This window comes from Lichenostomus cassidix, chromosome 10 (genome assembly GCF_008360975.1).
Source record: "Lichenostomus cassidix isolate B80296 chromosome 10, HeHo_3.0, whole genome shotgun sequence".
NCBI classification, from domain to species: domain Eukaryota; kingdom Metazoa; phylum Chordata; class Aves; order Passeriformes; family Meliphagidae; genus Lichenostomus; species Lichenostomus cassidix.
Genome location: NC_139491.1, coordinates 12,357,832 through 12,378,600, shown reverse-complemented (window position 1 = coordinate 12,378,600; position 20,769 = coordinate 12,357,832). Strand labels below are relative to the sequence as shown.

General features: G+C 35.3%; 1 protein-coding gene across 3 annotated transcripts in view; it reads left to right on the top strand.

The window, feature by feature from the left end:
* Positions 1-20,769, top strand: part of WDR72 (WD repeat domain 72) — a 103,169-nt gene that overhangs the window by 44,437 nt on the left and 37,963 nt on the right. For all 3 annotated transcript variants that reach the window (XM_085070674.1, XM_085070673.1, XM_085070676.1), the window contains 4 exons: positions 7,638-8,452; positions 10,888-10,979; positions 12,121-12,203; positions 17,838-17,949. In XM_085070674.1, coding sequence (XP_084926800.1) covers positions 7,638-8,452; positions 10,888-10,979; positions 12,121-12,203; positions 17,838-17,949 — 1,102 coding nt within the window. The remainder of the gene's footprint in view (positions 1-7,637; positions 8,453-10,887; positions 10,980-12,120; positions 12,204-17,837; positions 17,950-20,769) is intronic.

The following is a 20,769-nucleotide window of genomic DNA, read 5'->3' as shown; positions in this document are numbered from 1 at the left end:
CTACATTGAGCAATAGATGTGTTAGCAGTTCTTCCTGAGCAGCTGAAATTTTTGTGCCCAGTAGATCCATCTGGACAGCAATCTGCCCGACAGTGCCCTTCCATACATGATAAAAAGAGGGTTTATTCAGTTGCTTAGACTATTCATCACACAGCTTGAGCCTGAAGACTCCTTGGCTTAATTACTTACATTGTGCCACAGATGCATCAGGAGCAATGCTACAGTTACCGTTCAACGTGCTGTAAAGATAGTAAAGCCTTCCCCTGAGATTTAAAAAAAAAGAAAAGAGAGAGGAAGATTACGGTGTTAGGAGAAAAGAGGGTGGCTCTTCTTATGTTGCAGTAAAATGGATACATAAACACGAGGGCAAAGTCAAAAAATTATGTAGCCTTTTCTTTATGGGAGATGGATTCTTAGGAGCATCTGGGCATCCTAAGTAATACAGCCAGAGTTGCTGTAATGAATACCATAATAAAAGTAATGCAATGCAAGTTCAGAATAGTTTATTTAAACTAGTTTGTATGGGAACATTCATCATGAATTGGCGCATTTGTTTGGGACTGCATTGTCCAAGTGATGAAGCCTCAGGTCAAGCATAAATTGCATGTGAAAGCAAACTGGGGCACTACTACAGATTCCAGGCTTTTTACATATAATCCTTCACATGTGAGTACTGAGTTTTTAAAAGAGCAAATGAATGAGAAAATAGTCCTGAATGCCTCCATCAAAGGGATCCTCTGTCCTATGGCTAAGTGAAGTGTCTGAAGGTAAGGAATATGAATGACCTGGGGACAGTGACACCATAACTGTGTGATGCTCACCCTATGCACGCTGCTAGCATTGCTTTGTAGCAGGTCAGCCTGGCCTTTGTGCACTTTGGGAGACCATGGATACTCTTAGTGACAAAAACTCTTCCCAAGCTCCCTAAATTCAAAGCTCAGGAGGCAGGCAGGTTTAGATGAGGTGTGATATATGGACTGCTGATAGGAGCTAATATTGGATTAGGAGGTGCATATGGTTTTTATGTGGAGATGAAAGTGTAGCCAATAATTTGCATCCTTTCTTCCTCAGCAGGTTCTTTCAGCGATGGTGTATGGTGTATGTTTAAGTGCTATTTCAATTATATACCTGCTGTTTGTAACTATTTTTAAATAAATGCAGCTTTGCACATATCCTAGATTGCTCATCCTTTCAGCAGAGCAAGAAAATAAGATAGCTGTGTATTTGCACAAAGGTTATGAACTGAGGAAAGCAGGTTTGCTGATGTGATTTACCTGAAATAAGACACTATTCAATGCGTGGATTATTTTTAAGTTACATATACATAAATAGGATTGAAAGACCGTATTTTATATCTAGTTATTAACAATTCTTCAAGCATCAGCCTGAGAATTTGAAGTTTCTCTTAGGGAAGGCTTGGACCTTAATTTCAGATTTCTTTGCTAAGTTTCTTAAGGCCCTTGCTTTTTAACTTATTTCATCAAAATTCTAGTCATAAAATACATGAGTGGTCTGTACTCTCCAGCTGTCTCAGTACTATTCCACTGAATGATGTTTGATCATGTGCTGTCATGGGAAAAGGTTATACCAGTTTTTCTTCTTGCTAGTCTTTTAATGATGAAAGTAATGAAATTAGGCTTTCTAAATTTGGAAGTGACGTAATGCTAAGTAGACATGTGAGTTACATCCAGTTTTTAGTTTTATATGTAGAAGACACATCAAAAGAATACAATTTCCTAGCAGATAAAGAGGTGTTCTGTTCATGGCATGGGTTTAAGACATGCTATTTGAAATCTGAGGTTTTTGTGGAACTTGCTAACAATATTTTATGCTCATAAACCAGTTTGAAGCCCCAAACACAATTTCATTTATCTTTATATTCTAAGCTTTATAGAGTCTGCAAAAGTGTCCATCTGTTCAGTCAAGATTGCTTCAAATAGTGAGTGGTCAGAGAGACTTAGCTGATAAAGGTCAAAGGAGCCTCTTGACCCTGTGATTCTTGCCAAAGCAATTGGAGCGTAGGGACTGATATACAGTTAGATATAGCTTGCTAACGTGATCTCCACTTTAATTGGTAATGATAGAAAGAATACACAGTAAAGTCATTGCTGAAAGAAAACAAAAAGTATCCAATATAGTAATTTATTACCAGTCAGTGGGTTTCGCGCACTGGGTTGTTTTACCCCTGCAGTGGTCAGAGAAAGCAAAAAGGTACTCTAACACTTAACTGAAAATGGATGCCCTGCTGCTATCAGAGATGCATGGTGGTCAAACGATTGCCTGTGCCATTAGCTTGGTAATGTTTTCTCTATTGTAAACTCAGCTCCCCATGTTCTTCCTGTGCATCAGCTGCAGATTGAAGGCTTTCTCGTTTGTCTTCTATTTGTGCTGCCAATCATCAAGCTGCTGTTCACCAAGCACATTTCAAGGAGGCAATTTTTTTTTACTCCTATCGACTACCATCTCTAGCAACTGAGGGCTCAGAGGATTTAGAAATAAATTTAATGCTTTAATTTACACTGTGCCAGCCATTTTGAGCATTGTTTATGTATTTGTTTTCTGTGACAATTCCATGAGACAATTACAAGTTTCTTATTTTGAAAAACTGGACATGAGATAGAATTATGTTTTGGTGACACATTTGCATGTACTTTCCCTTGTGCTACTATTTTTATTATAAAGGTTGAAGAGAAAAATGTCTTTGCAAGACAATTTTAACCTATTCAGTAGTTAAAAACACACCAAAAATGCAAACCCAAACCCAACAAAAGCAAACATATTTATTCCATCATGTAGAATAGAATAGAGCTATCACTGGCAATATAAATTAATGTTTAGTTCCCTTAGGTGTTTTAGCCATGCTTCAGTTCAGTTCTTCAGTCTCCAAAAAGTACAAATGTAACAGGAGGGTAAGAGTACCTGAATAGTTTTTACAAGCAGATATGTGATGTACTTATTTTTTTGGAGCCCAGAGCCCAATGATGAGATGTGATTCTGAGGAGTTAGGACCTCTGAACTTTCCTTGACAATCCAGTGACTGGCCTGATCAAGACACAGAAAATTCTTAACACAGAAATTTCTTAACCATCAATAAATTTTTGGTTGACAAATTATGCTACCCTTCTCTTTCATTTCTGTAACAGGCTGTCCATAATTAATTTTTTAAAAACCAAATAGTTTATTGTCAATGTTAATGACTGCTGTAGAGTTAATGAAGGGTGATTCAGACATATGGTCTTTCAAGTTTCCATTTTCTTTGTAGTGTAGTAAAAGGTTAGATTGTAGTAAAGACAGATGACAAAAATAATTGTTAATTTCATTGGAATAAATATATTGATATTGCATTATCAAAGGCTGTTGTGATTTCAGAATTATCATATCAAAACATTTCCTATAGACTATAGTATATGGTAGCTTTAATGATTCTATATTGGGTTTTGTTTAAAAAATCTTGTTTGAAAGTATATGGTATAAGTGGATATTCACAGAATGTCTTCATTGAGCAAACAGTAGGATGCTGGTATTTTACTGATTAAGTTTGAATTAATTAATAAGTATATTTAATAATGAAACAAATACTCTTTTAAAGTCCATCAGACTTTACAGTCCAGTAAAGACTTACTCTTTTATCATGTACTTTAGTGGGCTGTTGTATTGTATGTCTATTAAAAGCCAATGGCCTAATTGCTGTCAAAATAGAAAAGTATATCCCTTCAAAAATACTCTCAAGCATATCAGAAATAGAAAATCCCTGTCCCCAGGAAAATCTCTGTCCCCAAGAAAAATAAAACAGCAGTGCACTTTCTATGAATGAAAGAACCTTACGCTCTCTGGCAATATTTCAGTTAAGCTCCACACATTCCCCTCCCCAGTCTCCACCTGCCTAATCTACCTAAAAATTCCCATTGAAGTAAGTTCTTCCATTTCTCTCTAATATTTTCTTGAGTCTTTATAGGTGGCAAGCAATGGATAAAGGAGGAGATTGAACTTGTTCAGTGTTAATGGATCAAAATATGCTCTTTCAAAGGAGAAAGCTCAAAGGAACAGAATAAAACCCTTTGAATATTACACAATTAAAGCTTATTTAGAATCAATATATGAGCTGTCAACAGGGTAGCTCACACTTATGCTTTGTACAACATGATTCATTCTGCAGGCACTGGGAATTTTGGGACCAATTTTCTGCCACTTTTATCCTGTTATGTGTGGGATAAATTGAGAGTGCAATGGATAAAGAAAGCCAAAAGCCTAGAAGAAAAGTCACATTTAATACTTCAGGGCTTGTTTGACATAGGAGTTGATACTACTTGTGCTGTGAGAACTGACAAACTTGTATTCAGTGGTATCAAAGTGGCATCTCAGTATATTTAGAGTATTGCTTGCCTTCTAAAATTTCTACCTTGAGATTTTGCCACTTTATTTCCTTTATGTAAAATGAATGTCAAGATCAGTCTTGTCAAATCTGTTTTTAGTACAAAACACACAATAGAATATTTCTGGTAAAGAAAGCTGTTCGTGGAGAAAGTACATACATATGAGGAGCTGAAACAATATGGGAATTCCTGCCAGCTAATGGAAGTGTGTATTTTAAGTGGAATGCCATTCCCAGAACAAGTTGTATCCCAGTGGAAAAATGCCTTTAGAGATGAGAAGGCAGCTAGGTAAAACAACACTTGAATTGTACTTCCCATGAAATTTTTATGTGATATGTCTGTCTTAAGCCTGTTAAAGGTAATAGTATGTATTGATGCAGTTGGGGGCCACAGAAAGCAAAGTCCCCTGCTGCCTCCCTCCTATAGTCATGGGGAAATTTTTCCTTGGGTGCTAAGGTAAGAATGAGTAAAGGGAGAAAAGACATAGAAGATCAGCATCGTAACTTGTGAAGCAGTGGTGAATTGCATACCAGAAAACTGTAACAGGCTGACTAGAGAGTTGCTCAATGCCCCAAGCCTGTGAGTGTTTTGTGAGTGATTGTGCCTTTGGACAATGACTTGTTGGACTAAATGATCATTGTAGGCTCCCTTCCAACTGAAATAGCCAAGTCTGTTCTAGCTCTTCTCTGATGCTGTAAATATCTGTTAATCTGATTTTCACTATTCAACAAATGCTGTTCTCAGCTCTCTAGTTTGTATTTAGTTGAATGGGTTTGCCTCCATTCTCTGTACTCTTCTGTTACAGAGAATAACTTGCCCATGTTTTCTAAATAGCATTTTATGTCTAAAGTTTTGGATGCCCACCCTCTTTCACTGGAATGAAATGCCTGTGGCAGAGAGCTAGGATGGCTTGGCAGACACATTTAGGATCCATGTCAATAAGCTTTCATATGGCAAATAAACCATAAATGTTTATTGTGACTTCACATGCAGTAGCATCACCAGATGTCTCAATGGATTGACATTGTCACAGTGTTTTTCTTTGTTTGGATGGTGATTTTACTAGAGGTCTCTAAATGTTAGTCAACCAAATGTAGGTGTATAGACAGAGAAAATCATAAGCCAGATAATAATAGGTTCAATTAATGTCAGAGCTGGCGTGTGAATTCCTGTGTTTGCATTCCATGGGGTTCTCCCTGTCTATTAGGAAACAGCATAATTAAAGATTAAAATAATCCTAGTGCTTAACTACAATGTATTTTTTTTTTTAAGAAAAAGGAAAGGGATAAAAAGAAAACCTGAACAAGCAGTTATAATCTCTTACTTATGACTCCCTATGGAGATCTTTAAATGAGATTATGTATTTAGAGTACATCCTCATCTGGTGGGAGCATCATTCCCTAAATAAAAAAAGGCAAATTATATTACTGCCCAAGACTAAAAACTCAAATGACACAGAGTTGCTACAGTTGATTCTTTCCTTGTGTTATTTATACTACAATATTAACAGTTGAAAAATTAGCTAATCCTATAAAATCATAGTTTGTAATGTAAAAGGAGTTAGGTAAGGAGTGGTCATGAGAAAGATGAGGTAAACAACACTGCATTCCAGCTAGAGCTGGTTGCTGCCCTATTTACTAACACTTGATGGTTTATTTTGAGATTTAACCATTTTCAACAGCAAGTTCTTATCATTAGTGGAATGTTTGAAATTATCATAAGAAAATTAAAACTAACAGTGATCAAGAAAATTCTGCATCACTTGTGATATGGAAGCTGGCATGATTGTTTGCAAAAGTATTACTGAGCTGGAAAGTTGCTTCTTGATGTGTCTTTCTGCTTGTAAAGGTGAAATAGACTGAGCGTGGTGATGAGAGCATAAACTTGTGCAGGACAATAAAAACATACAAGTCATAAATGCTTAAAGAAAAGGGCAGAGTGTCAATGAGGAGTTTATATTCCCTTACTTCTGGTGTTTCCCTGAAGTTAAAAGATACTATTTCTTTAGTAGATGCAGCAGGATTATGATATAAGATGCTGTGTCACTGTGTGAACTCATCAGCTGAGTTTTAAAGTGCCCAAAGACATCCCTTCCACTGGAGTTTGTCACAGCATAGTGTCTACTCCATGCCAAAGATGCCAGTAAAATAAAATATGTAGAATTTTCTTCTCAATGAAAATTTATCATCATTTAAAATTAATGAAATTTACTTTATCGTTTAAATAATGAAACTACGGGGGTAAAATAGGGTAAAGTTTTTTGTGAACATGGTTTTAAATATTTCCTTGTGTTCAGCTGACAGTTCGTCATCATTAAATTCTGCAGTTTAATACATGAGTCTAAAGTTGTGAGTAGCTGTAGCTCTTCTCAAATCTTTATTTCTGGTGTAAAAACTACGTTCTTTAGGCATTTATTAACAACAGTAATTATCCATGTGTATTTATACCAGCACAACTATTATGTTACTATATAGAACTAAAATGATGCTTTACAAATCACCATTATTGTGGATGGGCTTTAAAGTTGGGGAAGAAGTATGGAGAATTTTATAAAAATGCAGGTTGGAAATAGAGTGGCACAAGATAAAGTCAGATGTTCTCAAACATAGTAGCTCTGTAGCATTTTCCTCTTAATTATTTTCAGCTAAGATAATTAATTGTGTATGTGGAGATTTATTTGCTTAGGTTCCTTATTTTTCTTGATATGTGACTCGTCTCAGAATGAAGTAACTTTTAGATAGCTTTGTATGTTATGAAATGGTGAAAGGCATAGTCTTTATCCCATACAAATCCCCTATAAATATATTTATATACACTTCAAATATCAAATTGCAACAAAGCATACAGACACTCAGGGTTTGCAAGAATTTTGCAGCATTGCAGGATTTGCTTCTCTAGGTTTATTTTGAAAATACAAAGGTATTATGCTTCAAAATTCTCCAAAAAGTCTTTTAGTTTAAAATCAGACTTAGCAGAAGAAGTACCAGCCTAGAGGTTTTGCCAAGATATATGCAATCTGCAGTATGGCTATGTAATTGAAGACATTGAGGAGCCTGTCTTTTAGTATTTACGCACAGATGTCTCTGTGTACCTTAAGCTCTTTAGAAGCAAATCTTTTTTACTTAATCAAAACTGAATAAATATAATTGAGCTTAACAGAGTTAATAGATTTTGTCTATTCCATAGGCAATTCTGTGTTGATATAATGAATATTACAAAGTACTGTTGGATTTTTGTTTGGACATTTAATATTTTTTCTTTCAGTTAACTGATACCAGCTGCATCCAACAGCCCTTTACAATTTTACCAGCTAAGACAAAATGGAACAATGCAAACTTTCATATCCTCTTATTTGACTTGGAAAAGCTTGAGGAACTTCTCTCATCTCAACTCCATGTATTAAAGTCATCAAAATCCTTCCACAACCAATGCACTCTAGAAAGAGCTAAAAGTACTACAGAGAAAAGAGCACTGACATTAAAAAGAAATAAAACTGCTGCCCTCATACCTCCACAAGATGGGCAAGCAGATCCTATTTGTTCAGACCAAGTTCATAGGGATAATGCAGCTAGGCCTGTGGAAGAAAGCGGTGGCATGAAAAGACGGAAAAAAATGAAGAGTTCAAGAAAGATCAGAATGCAACCATCAGGAAACATTGATGTGAACGTCACCACTGATGCAGCTAAACTGCTTTTGTCATGTCTCCTACCATGGGGTGTAGATAGAGAAATAGATAATCTCTGTGTTAGACACTTGGATGTCTTGAGGCTTCAGTGTCCTGTTTCTTTTGGACTTGTGTCAAATGAAAGCCACCTGTCACTAATGTTGCCAGGATGGAAATGTACTGATTGTGGTGTGCTAGGAGAACATGAAGTTTTCAACTTGTTTTCAAAAAGAGTCCTTGATTTATCAAACAAATATCTTGCTGCAACTGAAGGACAAACTGGAAAGAAGGATGAACCTGAGAATGATGATTATGGAACAAGAGATTTGGAAACAGTGTTTTTCTTTTTTAGCAGAATAGCTTTAATCAACAGGATCATTAAGACACCTTCAGCAGTTACAGATGAAATTGAAAGGTAAGAACTTCTTCATGATGAGTCTTCTCTTTCTTTATAGTGGTTAAAAAATGGAAAATGAAACAAAGTTTCCTTAAATATGTACTTCTTCAGTGGAGCTTATGTTTTTTCTCTAGAGCTTTTTGGCATATGTTCTTTGAAGAAAAGGAGATTGGGATAAAATTAAGTATCTTTACATTTTTGTGATTAGGAGATGAGAACTGATCCAAGATTTTTTTTTTTCATAAGAACAAGAACTTGAATTATCCAGCTTCTCACTCCGTTTTTCCAGAGATCACTCTTTCCCTTGCAGTTTAAACTAAGTAGAATAATGAGGTCTCTTCAGGCACATTGTGAGATGTGCATTAAGCACATCTGTGCTGTTTAAACTTCCACTCTCTATAAGCAATATACTTCTTTTGCCATGGAACCCTTGACTTCACAGATAAATAAAACATAAGAGACAAGAATAGTCTGCCCTAGTTATACTATCTGAGGTACAATGCCCCCAGTAATGATGGCAGCTACTGGGAATGAATGCCTCATCGGCCCTTATGTTGTGAGAACCATCCCAAATAGCATTTATGTTACTCAAAACAAATTTATTGACTAAATGCTTTTTCAGCATTAAAGGAAAAGTAACATGCTCAACGTTATTTGACCAAGCCAAATAGAGCATGCTAATCAGGCAATGGATATTGCCCACGGATTTTTTGTTGTTCGGCAAACGTAGGTTGGTCTGCATTTAGTTTTTTAGGGACAATTAACTTCAGTGCCGGTGATGCTATGGCCCCAAGGCAAGAAGAGGGGACAGAAAATATTGATCTTCCTGCAAATATCTGCATCTCCCACAAAGCTCTAGGCACTCAGCATCTCTCAAGACATGTGCACCATCCCACAGGACAAGTGCACATTTCACAGTTGCTTTTGCTGCTAATCACATTGCCTATTGGTCCCTATTCAACACAAGCTCTTATATGAAAGCTTGTTTCAGGATCCCAGCTTGAATATAACTTCCATGCAAAAAAGTACTTGATGCTTGCATTGTGAATTCCAGCACTTTTTTTGAAAGACATTGTATAATTGAAATTAATCAGTGTACCAGAATTAAATACTTTTCCCAGACACACACATCCTGGCTTTGGAACATGCATCCTGTAAAATTATTAGCATTAAAGTTGCTGCAAGGAAAAAAATATCCCCCCCTCTTTTTTTTCCCCCCAAAACAAAGCTATATAATTTTCAGGTTTTTTTCTCGGATACATAAAGATATAAGCCCTAACATCTTTAGTGAATGTTATTTTGGTGAGTTTTCCTTTTAAAAGTACAGTATGGAGCCAAACCTCTTTGGACAGTTTCTTTAGCCAAAACTACAGTATGCTCAAGGGAAAAAACCTACATACTGAATTCTAATTCACCACAGTATTTGCAGAAGTAGTAGAACAGCTCTCACAACTTGCAAGGGTTCTGGTGTTTGTCTGTCTGTTGGTTTTTTTTGGTTTTTTTTTTTTTGCAACTTGACACAGCCTGTGAAAATAAAGGAACCTGTAGCAAAATGTGTCACATCATAAAAGTGGGACAAAAACAGGAAAAAGGTAGAAAGGTCTTCAGAAAATTTGTTTTCTCTTTTTTTTTTGACATTTGTGTCTCTGACTTAAAGCTCTCAAGCTGCAAGCTTTCAGAGTTGTTTAGCATTGTAAAGTCTTTTGAAGTACTATGATTCACTGATTGCTGTAGTGAATTTGAAAGGCAAATGTGTTGTTTGTAAATGACACATGAATATAGCTTTTGCAGGGTCACTGTAGTGATTTATTCAAAAGAAATAGTTTAAAATAGTGTGAGGGTTTGGAGTGGTTTTTCACTTTTTCTCCTGTGTCCATATACTTTGTTTTCAAGGGTTAAATTGCTGAGTTAGTGACTCAGAAAGAGCAAACATTTGTGGACACTAGTCTCCTAAATTGTAGCCATCTACTGAAATCCCAATTATTGTAATGATACTCTAAATAATTTACCACAGTGGAAAAAAAGAAAAAAATAGGAAACCTATAAAAAAGGCTTTTAGTTTCCCTTGAACTTTTGTCCTATGTATTAGAAAAAATTCCAGACAAGTTCTTTTATGAAAATGATATTTTAATTCAGTTCTTTACGTAATTAGTTTCTTTTTGCAAAATAAAACTTCACACTTGGCTCAAAGCTTATTAGAAGCAAGTTCCTGCATTTGGATGGTACTTTTCAGTATTTGGCTATGTGTGAATATTTCAATATTCACTATTTCGATATTTGTAGGCAAAAGAATACAAGTGACTACTGATAAGAAACTAAATTGTGGTTGATAGTAATTGTTAGCAGAGTACCTACTGTAAAAAAAAAGGAAAAGAAGAAACACCCTACATTAATATTTAACAATTTTTTGAATGTATGCTCAGGTTTTGTTTTATAGTTTCATATTCTTTTAGTCCACAGAAATCAGAATCTGTACATGACAAATGGCGAAATGTAGAAGCTGGAACACTTTCATGCCCCAGTTTTTATGGAGACTTACCAAGCAGTAAGTATGTGAAGTTGCAGTATTAACTTCTAAGTATTATATTTTTGCATGCTTTTTGTCATTAAAATATATGATTTTATTCCAATAATGATAAAAAAATATTGTTTAGCTTTGTGCAGTCCAATCCACAAATAGAGAAACTGAATTACTGTTTTCTTTTGTGAATGTTACAGAAAACATGTAGAAAAAGTTTTAAGTGGAATCAATGGTATTTTTCCTGTCATGACAAAACATTTAGCTGAGTTTCTAGCAATCTGAAAAACAGAAATGTAATAAGACAAACACTGCCATCTCCCCCTCCCCCTCATCACCCTTACTTGCCCACCCAATAATACATACAGCCCTCCAAGCAAACTGTTGCCTTAGTAATGCAAGAGCCATCCTGACTGTTCAGTGATGCCTTTAGACTTCTGGCTTAGGGCAGAATAAAGTAATCTGTTCCCGTTAATGTCCCACAGGCCATTGCTCATCAATCTTGGCTTTGCAAGCCAGCCTTGGTTTGTTTACAGTATGTAGCTAACCAAAGAACATTTAAATAAAACCCTAAACAGAATATGGACATTTGTCAGTAGACATTACCTAAAAGATGTAGTGTTCCTCTTACAGGATAAACCATGTCTAGACTGAAAACACAAATCTTTTTACACCGAATTTTGATCCTGTCCTGTGTAGGTAAACCTTAATATCCCCATCAAAAATCAGTTACTTTTCCTTCTCTGCATCAAATAAGCATCGTAAGTGTAGAACTTGCAATGATGGCAGAAATGCCCATTGGAAAAAAGAGATGGAACATAAAATCAAGTGACAATAGAAAATAAGTAGGGGAAAAGCATGGAAACGGTGTAGAGGTGACTGAAATGTTCCTGAACATAAAAATAGACTTACTGAGTGACCTAAAAATTCTAAGGTAATCTGAATCATATGCCATATTTCCTGGCTTAATTTAAGAATAAATGTTAAAGCAATAGATTGAACACTTTGTGCTTATTACATCAGATGAAAGCATGTTCTAAGAAATTACATTTTTTCAGATCTTTTTGGGTATGTTGTTGAAATAAAAATTTTAAAATATTAAAATATTTTTCTATTTGTATGTTTCTTTATATATTTCTAGTTCATAAACTATATATGTGTTTTTCAGGTAAGGGTAGATACCATTCCCCAGACATTGGGAGCATTTCATTGCTGAAACTCATTTGTTGTTGGAATGACCAATCTATAAAGGTAGGAAATAGCCTGTGTCAGTTGTAGCAATGTAAGCCTTAAGTACCATTTGCTATAATTTAGTATTAGGAACCAGTAATGTGACCTAATAGTTATAATTTTTGGAAAAGCTATTACATAAGTCATGCCATTCAGGTCTGTGGAAAGCAGATTGTTATTACAGAATGAAGTAAGCTACCCATGAAAATGTTTTGTATTAAAGTACATATTCAGATGTGACAAAGTAACTCTCCTACTAATCTTTCATCTAAGTGTTCTTTTTCATAGCATTTGTTTAAGGAATGAGTTACATGTGGTTGTTAGAGAAGACATAAGTTACATCAAAAATGCAATTTTGTGCTCCAGGAAAACAAAAGGCCAAAATAAGGACAGTGTCCTATACTAGTGTATTATTATAGAAGAAACAGAAAATGCCTTTTTGAAGGGCCAAAATCCTGAGTCCTTAATTATTACACCACTCTTCAATCATGAGTTGCAAGTCATATAATTATGGGTTCTTCAGGTCAGATGATGCTCATCCCTATTGTTAGTGAAGAATCTGAAGTCTTGAGTGATAAATAACTGTTGGAGAGTTTACGGGCAATGGTGGAACAGTCTGAGCAGTGAAATCTAGAGACCATTTTTCATTTTGGAAATATGTATTTAAATTGTGTAGTTTTTTGAGTTAATATTCAGGGATAGGAAAGTCAAGATGTTATATTCTGACCACGATGGATCTTATTCCAGAAAAGGGAAATACCTGTTACAAATCTAGTTTGTGATATTACTTTTGAAATTGAGTGCAACTGTGTGCTACTTCAAATGCAAAGAATATTTTCCAGAGCTGAGTTGTGCAGGGGTGCTGCAGTGATAGTCCCCTGTTCTATTAGACAAAAATGGTTTCTGCAAATATTCATTCAGTTGATTCCAGCAGTTCATCTTAAGCTTATCAGTTGCTTATTATATCCATACTGTCTGCAAATCTTCCTGTGCGCATTCACATTATTTCTGAATTCTTCTTCTCTACCCTTTCTCTTACAGTAAGATTTTTTTTTCCGTTTTTTGACACCTTGATAGCTGCAAGTGTCATGTGAAATGCATATAATCTCTTGCTGACCTGGACAGCTACTGAAACTCTGTAGAGAGTAGTTCATATAATCTTGAAAGTTGTGTTTGCAACATAACTGATTATGTGAGATCCAGGTATTTATATTTTGAGTGTATTTAGCAACTACTGGTCTTGTCTAGCACAGGCGGTTAATGTGCTGGAAGATAAGGTGTGGGATAAGCTGCTTCACACTTTTTCACCTGAGACGACTTTAAATTTAAGACACTGAAATTGTAAATACTGCAAATATCACGCTATCAATGCTTCTCAAATTTTAACTTTATTGAGGTACAGCATTATAGCTTCATTAAGCTTAGTTAATGTACTTAGTAGTGCAGATTTTGTATTGCTTGCCACCAAAGTGCCATAAAACTTTCAAGAGTAATAAAAAAAAGTTGGCAAGAGGTATGATATTTAGTAACAGTGGTTTATACAAAATTATAGTTTTTGTTGACAATAAGATGGTTTGTTAAAATATTATTTATGCAAACACAGTTTAATGGCCAATTTATTAATCCTGAGCAGCCTGATAAGGCTTTTTATTTATACATTTACCAAAAAACATCACTAGTTACTCTGCTTTTTAAAACTTTTTGTATTGTGATCTTCAGTGAAGGATACTGACTCTCAGATATGACCCAGAGGAGTTACCAGTTATTGATTCCTCATCTCCTTACAGCACTGTAACAGATCCTGTGCAAACAAAGAAACTGAAAAAACCTGCTGCAAATGTTTTATTAGGGGTCTACTGACTTGTTGAAGTTGAAGGCTGTCAGGAGGTCTTTTTCTGAATGAAATGTTAAAAATGTGTAAATTTTCAAGTATTTTTCTAGTATTTTCTTTTCCTCAGATGATTTGAAAGGAAAGGTCATCTTCATGTGTTTTGCTGTTCTTTCAGATAAAATACAGCCACTTCTTGCCACACTCCCATCCCACCCAAAAATTACTTAAGTGTGCTCATATTTCCAGATAGATATGTGAAGAAAAATAAGTACTTCCTTAGAAGTATCTAGACAGCTGTCCTGACAATTACTGTGCACAATTAGTGGAAAGAAGACTGGATAATTCAAGCTGATGTTTTGATCTGTGTTTTCTGCCCCATGATGTGAGTGTGCTATGGAGGCACCTGGGAGTCAGCTTCTGCAAGCCTCAGACCTGTGAAGGTTATGGCCTGAGCATTAACCAGGAGCAATATCTATTGACTTCTCTCCTTAAACCCACTCATTATAAGGAGAATATCCTTGGAAGTAATTGATAAAGTGTAGAAAGGAAAGCCAGTATAACTTAGTGTAGATGTAACAGTACAACTAACCTCAACTTTTGTTCACTTGTCTTTTTGAATTATTCTGTATTATTGCTGCTTCAGAGTCAAGCAATTACCTTTCACTTTTAATATCAGTATTTATAGGTTGACATATGCTATTTATACTTTCTCAGTCAAAGAAGCAGCATAATTTCTGTCACATTTAACATCCCAACTTAAAAAACACATTGTATTTTCAAGAGCAATTACAATTACAGGGAAAAAAATGAAAGCATATATAGGCAATAAGGTAGCTAATTTATATCCAGAAGGACACTAAAGATAAAGTGGAAATTATCAGGGAAAATTAAAGGTGCCCATGAAGATTTGTTATGTGTTAGAAACAGGAAAAACTGCTGGAGATTGTTGAACTTAGTGATAATGATAGATGAGGTATATAAATTTTAGGGTAAGGTTCAGCAAGAACACAAAACTAAATATGAAAACACACCAAGTGTGGAAATGCAGATTCAACAAAGACACAGACAAGAAACATGCAGACATCTACAGTTGCTTCTACAATAGTATCATGTTATGCCATTTGTTACAGTTTTTTGCTTTGTTTTAAGATGTTACAGGGAGTTATCACAAATGCTGCATGACTGACATACACAGCAGTGATACAGAAAAATGATATCTGATCCAGATTAATGACAGGCTCTTAGCAGATTTTTTTTGTGTACCTCTGCAAGATTTTTTTGTCAAAAATTTCCCCAGGACAATGAAAACATATCTGTGTTTCCTTCTCTTTCTTAAATATTGTAGGTATATTGTAAGAGCCTCTTGCAAAGTCAGGATCTGTAACCCCCAAAGCTCGAAGTTGTAGAGATGTGAGGCATTGGAAACTGTGTTTGGTTTCCCCTGTAAAAAAAAAAAAAAAGTTCTGTTATGACAAGATGAAGGTTTGTGCTATGTTCAATCACATACGTCTGGGTTCAGTTGCAGTGAACTACGTTGTGGACCTGACTATGGTATATTTGTCTGCAGTAAAGGATTTTGTCATCCCTAAGGGGCAGCACATGAAGGCTGTGGGGCTTATAGGGTACAGTATGAAATCAGCACATGGTCACAGCCTAGAACCCTGTGTGGAGTTCCTGTCCTGACCCTGCTGCAGTCCTAGGAGGTGGCAGCTCTATGTGTGTTTTTCTAGATCTCTTCTCTTCTTCTTTCTTCCTCTCTGCCTCTCTTTCTTTTCCTACTTCTCTTTGACTGGAACTTTTGGGTAACACAGCATTTTGTGAGTTTCGAGGTTTTTCTCGGTAGGGCTAAGTTTATGCTAGGTAAATGCTAAATTAACAATGAATACTGCTGTGATAAGTGATTTAATGTTGAATTATATGTTCTATTTCATCCTTTTTCAAAGGTAGTTGATGTTTGAGCCTTTGCTTTTGATATTTTTGCCAGTAAACTGTAGTGTGGTTTTCACCTCTTGACTCTGTCTGGTAGGGATTTCTCCTTTGCACTAAGAGAGAGCAATAGATCTTTGAGCTCAGCCCCTGGAACTAAGGCTCCAGGGCTAACAGGTGCCTCCATTGCCAGCTGCCCACTGTTTAATCTGTGCCACGGATGGTGATGAGCTCCTGTGGCCCAGTGCCCAGCTGCCCTCAGGGGCCTGAGTCAGGCTGGAGAGGTCTGAAGAGCCTGGAGCTGCAGGCACAGTGGGGCTGCAAAGGGCCTGCCGGGGCCATCACAGCAGGGCCCCAGCATTGCTGCTCCTGCATGTTTTTGAAGGATACCTGCAGCCTTCATTCTGCTTAATGATTTAAATCTATATCGGCAGTTAGAAATATTATTGAGGACAGGTACTTGGTTAGTGAGTTGAAACTGTCTCTCTTCCAGGAATTTTGAGGAGTCCTGCATATCAACTTTAATTCATTTTAAACTTAAATAATTTTAATAGCTTTTTTATAATATAAATATATGCTTAATAATGTATAATAAAATATTTTAAACTTAAAATTTTCATATTCAAATTAAATTAATATTTAAATTGGGTTGGAAACCTTAGGTTCACCGTGTTTTTTGAGAAATTTCTTGTACTTGAGAACAAATACCTTCCCCAGTGGGAAAAATTGTGTTCCTTTTCTGAAGGAAATACCAAATGAAGAGAAGGTGCATATTCCCATTCTGCACCATGCTGAAGTTCAGATTAAGTTACAAAGGTTTGAGGTCTTCTGTCTAAGGTCTTTGTGTGCTTTATAAGCATCTTACATCTTTAAATGTTCTTAGTACTCATGGCACTTGTTTGCTAAACAGAAGGAAGTTAATTACCCTGTTGTACACTCTCCACACTACATTGTGCAAATGCCTACATGCAGTGCATCAGCTACTGCAAGTGGCATTTACAGGCTGCTCAGACCTCCAGTAGATCTTCCTTTTGCATAAGAGGAGTTTGAGGAATGGTATTTTTCTTTGTGTTAGACAAAATATTATGGGGGTGTTATGTTTGAGCTAGAGGAATAGAGCAGCATTGTCGCTGTTGAGCAGCTAGCAGAGTAAAGAACTCAGTTCTCAGTGGCAAGAAGGAAAGAACTTTATTGTTTTGATTTCATCATGTATATAGAGTTTTCAAAAGTCACCCAGATTGGTCGGCCAGAAACCTCCCCCTAGGCCTGATTGGCCAGGCCTGCACCGTCCAGATCTTGGGACACTGTTTTTAATAACATCCAAACTTTATCTTTATTTATAAAACACAAAAAGAATTCTCATGGGAAAGACCTGTGCTAGCCACACAGCATTGCTAATAACACAACAATCTTTAATTTTATCACAAAGATTATATGTCAAAAATTCCAAAAAGAGTCAAAACACAAGGTCATTATTCAGTCTATCAAGCACTTTTGCACACATCAGGAAAAAAAATGAAGATACTTCTTATTAGCCTTTATCAGCTTGTACTTTACTAACGTATATTGTTAGTAATTGTTTATCCTTGAAATCAAGGAGGCAGTAGGTGACTGATTCTCTATTTGACATTAAAGAAAATGAATGTTTATTGGGAAGCAGTCCTGACTGACAACTTACACCATTTTATTGCTATCTAGTTAACCTTTTTTTTCCCTCAACGTGTATGTAGAGACACATAGTTATCACAGTTTGAAAGATTTATTAATAAGTGTTGACTTTCTAATGACATTCACCAGGACAGTCTCAAGATTTTGTGCTAGTTGGTAAAAATTGTCAAATACTTAGATTAATAATTGAGGTACTGATATCATCCAATAATCATTTGCATTTATGACAGATTATTGAGGCAATGCAAGCAGTGCTGCTGGCAGAAGTTCAAAGGACTCTTAATCCCTTGAGAAAGACAACAACTTGCAGAGAGCCATTGGCCATAGTAGAGAATGGAAATGGTAAGTTTTGTATGCTGCCAAAGACTGAGGAGAGAGATTTGTTGTACATTAAAAATCACAGAGTGGTTTGGGTTAGAAAGGACTTTAAAAATCATCTAGTTCTGCCCTCCTGCCATGGGCACAGACACCTTCCACTTGACCAGGTTGCTTAATGCCATGTCCAACCTGGCCTTGACCACTCCCAGGGACAGGCCATCCACAACTTCAGGCAACCTGTTCAGTGCCTGACTACCATTACAATAAAAAATTTCTTCCTTATATTTAAGCTAAATCTATTCTCTTTCAGTTTAAATACATTACCCCTTGTTCTGTCACTATATGACCTTGTAAAATGTCCCTCTCAGAATATTTTCTTTGCCTCATAGGTGGAAAATTCATTGGAATATTATTTTAAAATAATTTCCTCTAGTAATCAGAACAAGCTTAGGAGTATGACTTCAGCATACCTTATTTCTGTGTAAAAGAGGCCAAATGGCCTGTTCCTAACCTTATGAGTTTTCATATGTGATGGTCAAGGATTTAAAGGACTTTCATACACTCTCATCATCTCTGAATACTAAAGAAGAAAGGTAAAGTTTCTTTGACTGTATAATAGTTCTGGTATTTGCAAATAAAAGAAGCCCTGTGTTTGAAATAGAATCAATAAATCATATTGGGAAGAAGTTTTACAAATTTATCTTTCCAGTGACATCAGACCTTATACAGCACTAAAAATTAATTGCTTAAATTTTATAACTTCATAATGTAATACAGAATATTTTATTTTTCTTTTAGAAATAACCTCCCTGCAAGGAGATATCAAATGCATTTTACAATTAGATCATTTCATTTTACAAGAAGCTTACTCTTTGCAACTTTACAATGGTGCTAATGTTTATGGAAAAAAAGATTGAACCTGAATTTATGTTATGAAGTTATACTCTTTTTTTTTTTTTTTTTTTAGCCCATTAGCTGAGTCTTAAAATTAAGTGACCTAAATTTTAGATCCAATCTTATTAGTGAGCCTTCACTTGGGAAACTAATTTATTATCTCATTGAGTGTGTGTGTCTGTCATGAAAATTTGTTACCAATATCCTTGTTCCAGCCTACTAAAAATGATCAGTGATAGTTGCTTCAGGCCACAATACAAAGTGATGTCTCTATAATTTTGGAATACAAAACACTTTCAATAATTGCCATATGTGAGTTTATACTTTGCTTACATTGAAGATTGTTTTGAATCATTTTTTTACGTGGTTTGGCACAGGATGCATTGTAACTAAAACAGCCCCAGCTGTAAAGTTCATATATGAATTTAATTGCCAATTTCCTGAAATTTTAGGGTGTATTTCAATGTAGTCTTTTGACAGAGATTTACAGCTAAAATGGAACTAATTGAGAGTTGCAAATGCAGATATCTCCGAATTCCAGATGTGTTCAGGTCTTTGGGTTTATTTCAAAACCTTTTATAGTAGATAAAAAACCCATTTCTGTTATGTAAGAAGTGCTGGGACGATTCTATGACTGTAGTAGTCACTTGATGTTAGAGATTTAGTAATTAGAATTAAACAAGTTATGAATTCAGGGGAGTTATTTCCACTCTCTAAAAGGGAGATTTGTTTGTATGTCTAGTAACAGATGGTTTTTACTGTCATTTTATTCTTAACCTACTTATTTGATGGTTATTCAGAAAACAACTAGAAAATTGCCTTGCTAGAAGGAGAACAATGTGCATATGCATTTGTGCTGGCTATGACTTTCATACTTTATGATCTGAACTACGTAAATACATGCTGTAAAGAAGAGTGGATTTTTATTTTTTTTTACACATTCAGAATTTAAAGTAGTCTGAAAGAGGCAGAAAACATACAGAATGACTGGAAGAGAGATTTTGCACTGTATTTAATATTGTATTTGATTTCTTTTTGTTCTCATTTCCACTCATGTCTGTTGCATTATTTATCACAGTATGTAAATAGCAGAAATATTTTGATTTAGCTTGTATGCTTTTGTAATGTGTATTGCAAAACTTGGGTTTGCAGAGAATTGAACATATCTTTTTATGATTTCTAATATGTGAAATAGTATAACTATTTGTAGCTTTTAATGATATACAGAAATTATTAAAAACCCATGCAGGAGTAAGTCCACAATCAGTGTAATTGCTAAGACAAGTAATTATGTCTGGGTTTAGTCATTTATCTGAAAGGTATGTCATCCTATATTTTATAAATACTCTGTATTTATGGGTGTTATACAGTAGTTATCTTGAGCAACATCAAGGTAAAGGTTAAATATTGTTTCAGGTTTTTAAGTCATAATTCAAGACTGGGTTTGTGCCCTCTGATCCAAAGTAAAACTATCTGAATCATGGCTGCCATCATCATTGCATTGTGTTGCATTTTTATTTAATTGGAATTAATAGATTGGATCTAGTGATGTTTAATCTTAACATAACAAATTTCTGCTGAAGTCAATAGAAGATTTCCTTAAAAAGACAAACTTTAAAGATTCGCCATTCAGTTTTAATTTTCAAAGTTTATAGTATATTTTATAATTGGGTTGGTTTTTTTTTCAGAAAGCTCCTTACTCTTTTGAAACTCCTGCATCCTTACTTCATGGTTAAGGGTGATTGGATGTAGACAACAGCCTCACTTGATGAATAATTTAAAATGCCATATTTTTCTGTGATTCCATACAAACAGAATTGCTTATTTGAAAAAAAAAAAAAAACCCAAAACCAAAAATCCTAACAAACAAAACCAAAAGAAAAAGCCCAAGCCACCAAACTCATATTTTTCCAGAAACAACGATAAGGAATTAAAAAAAAAAAAAACCAA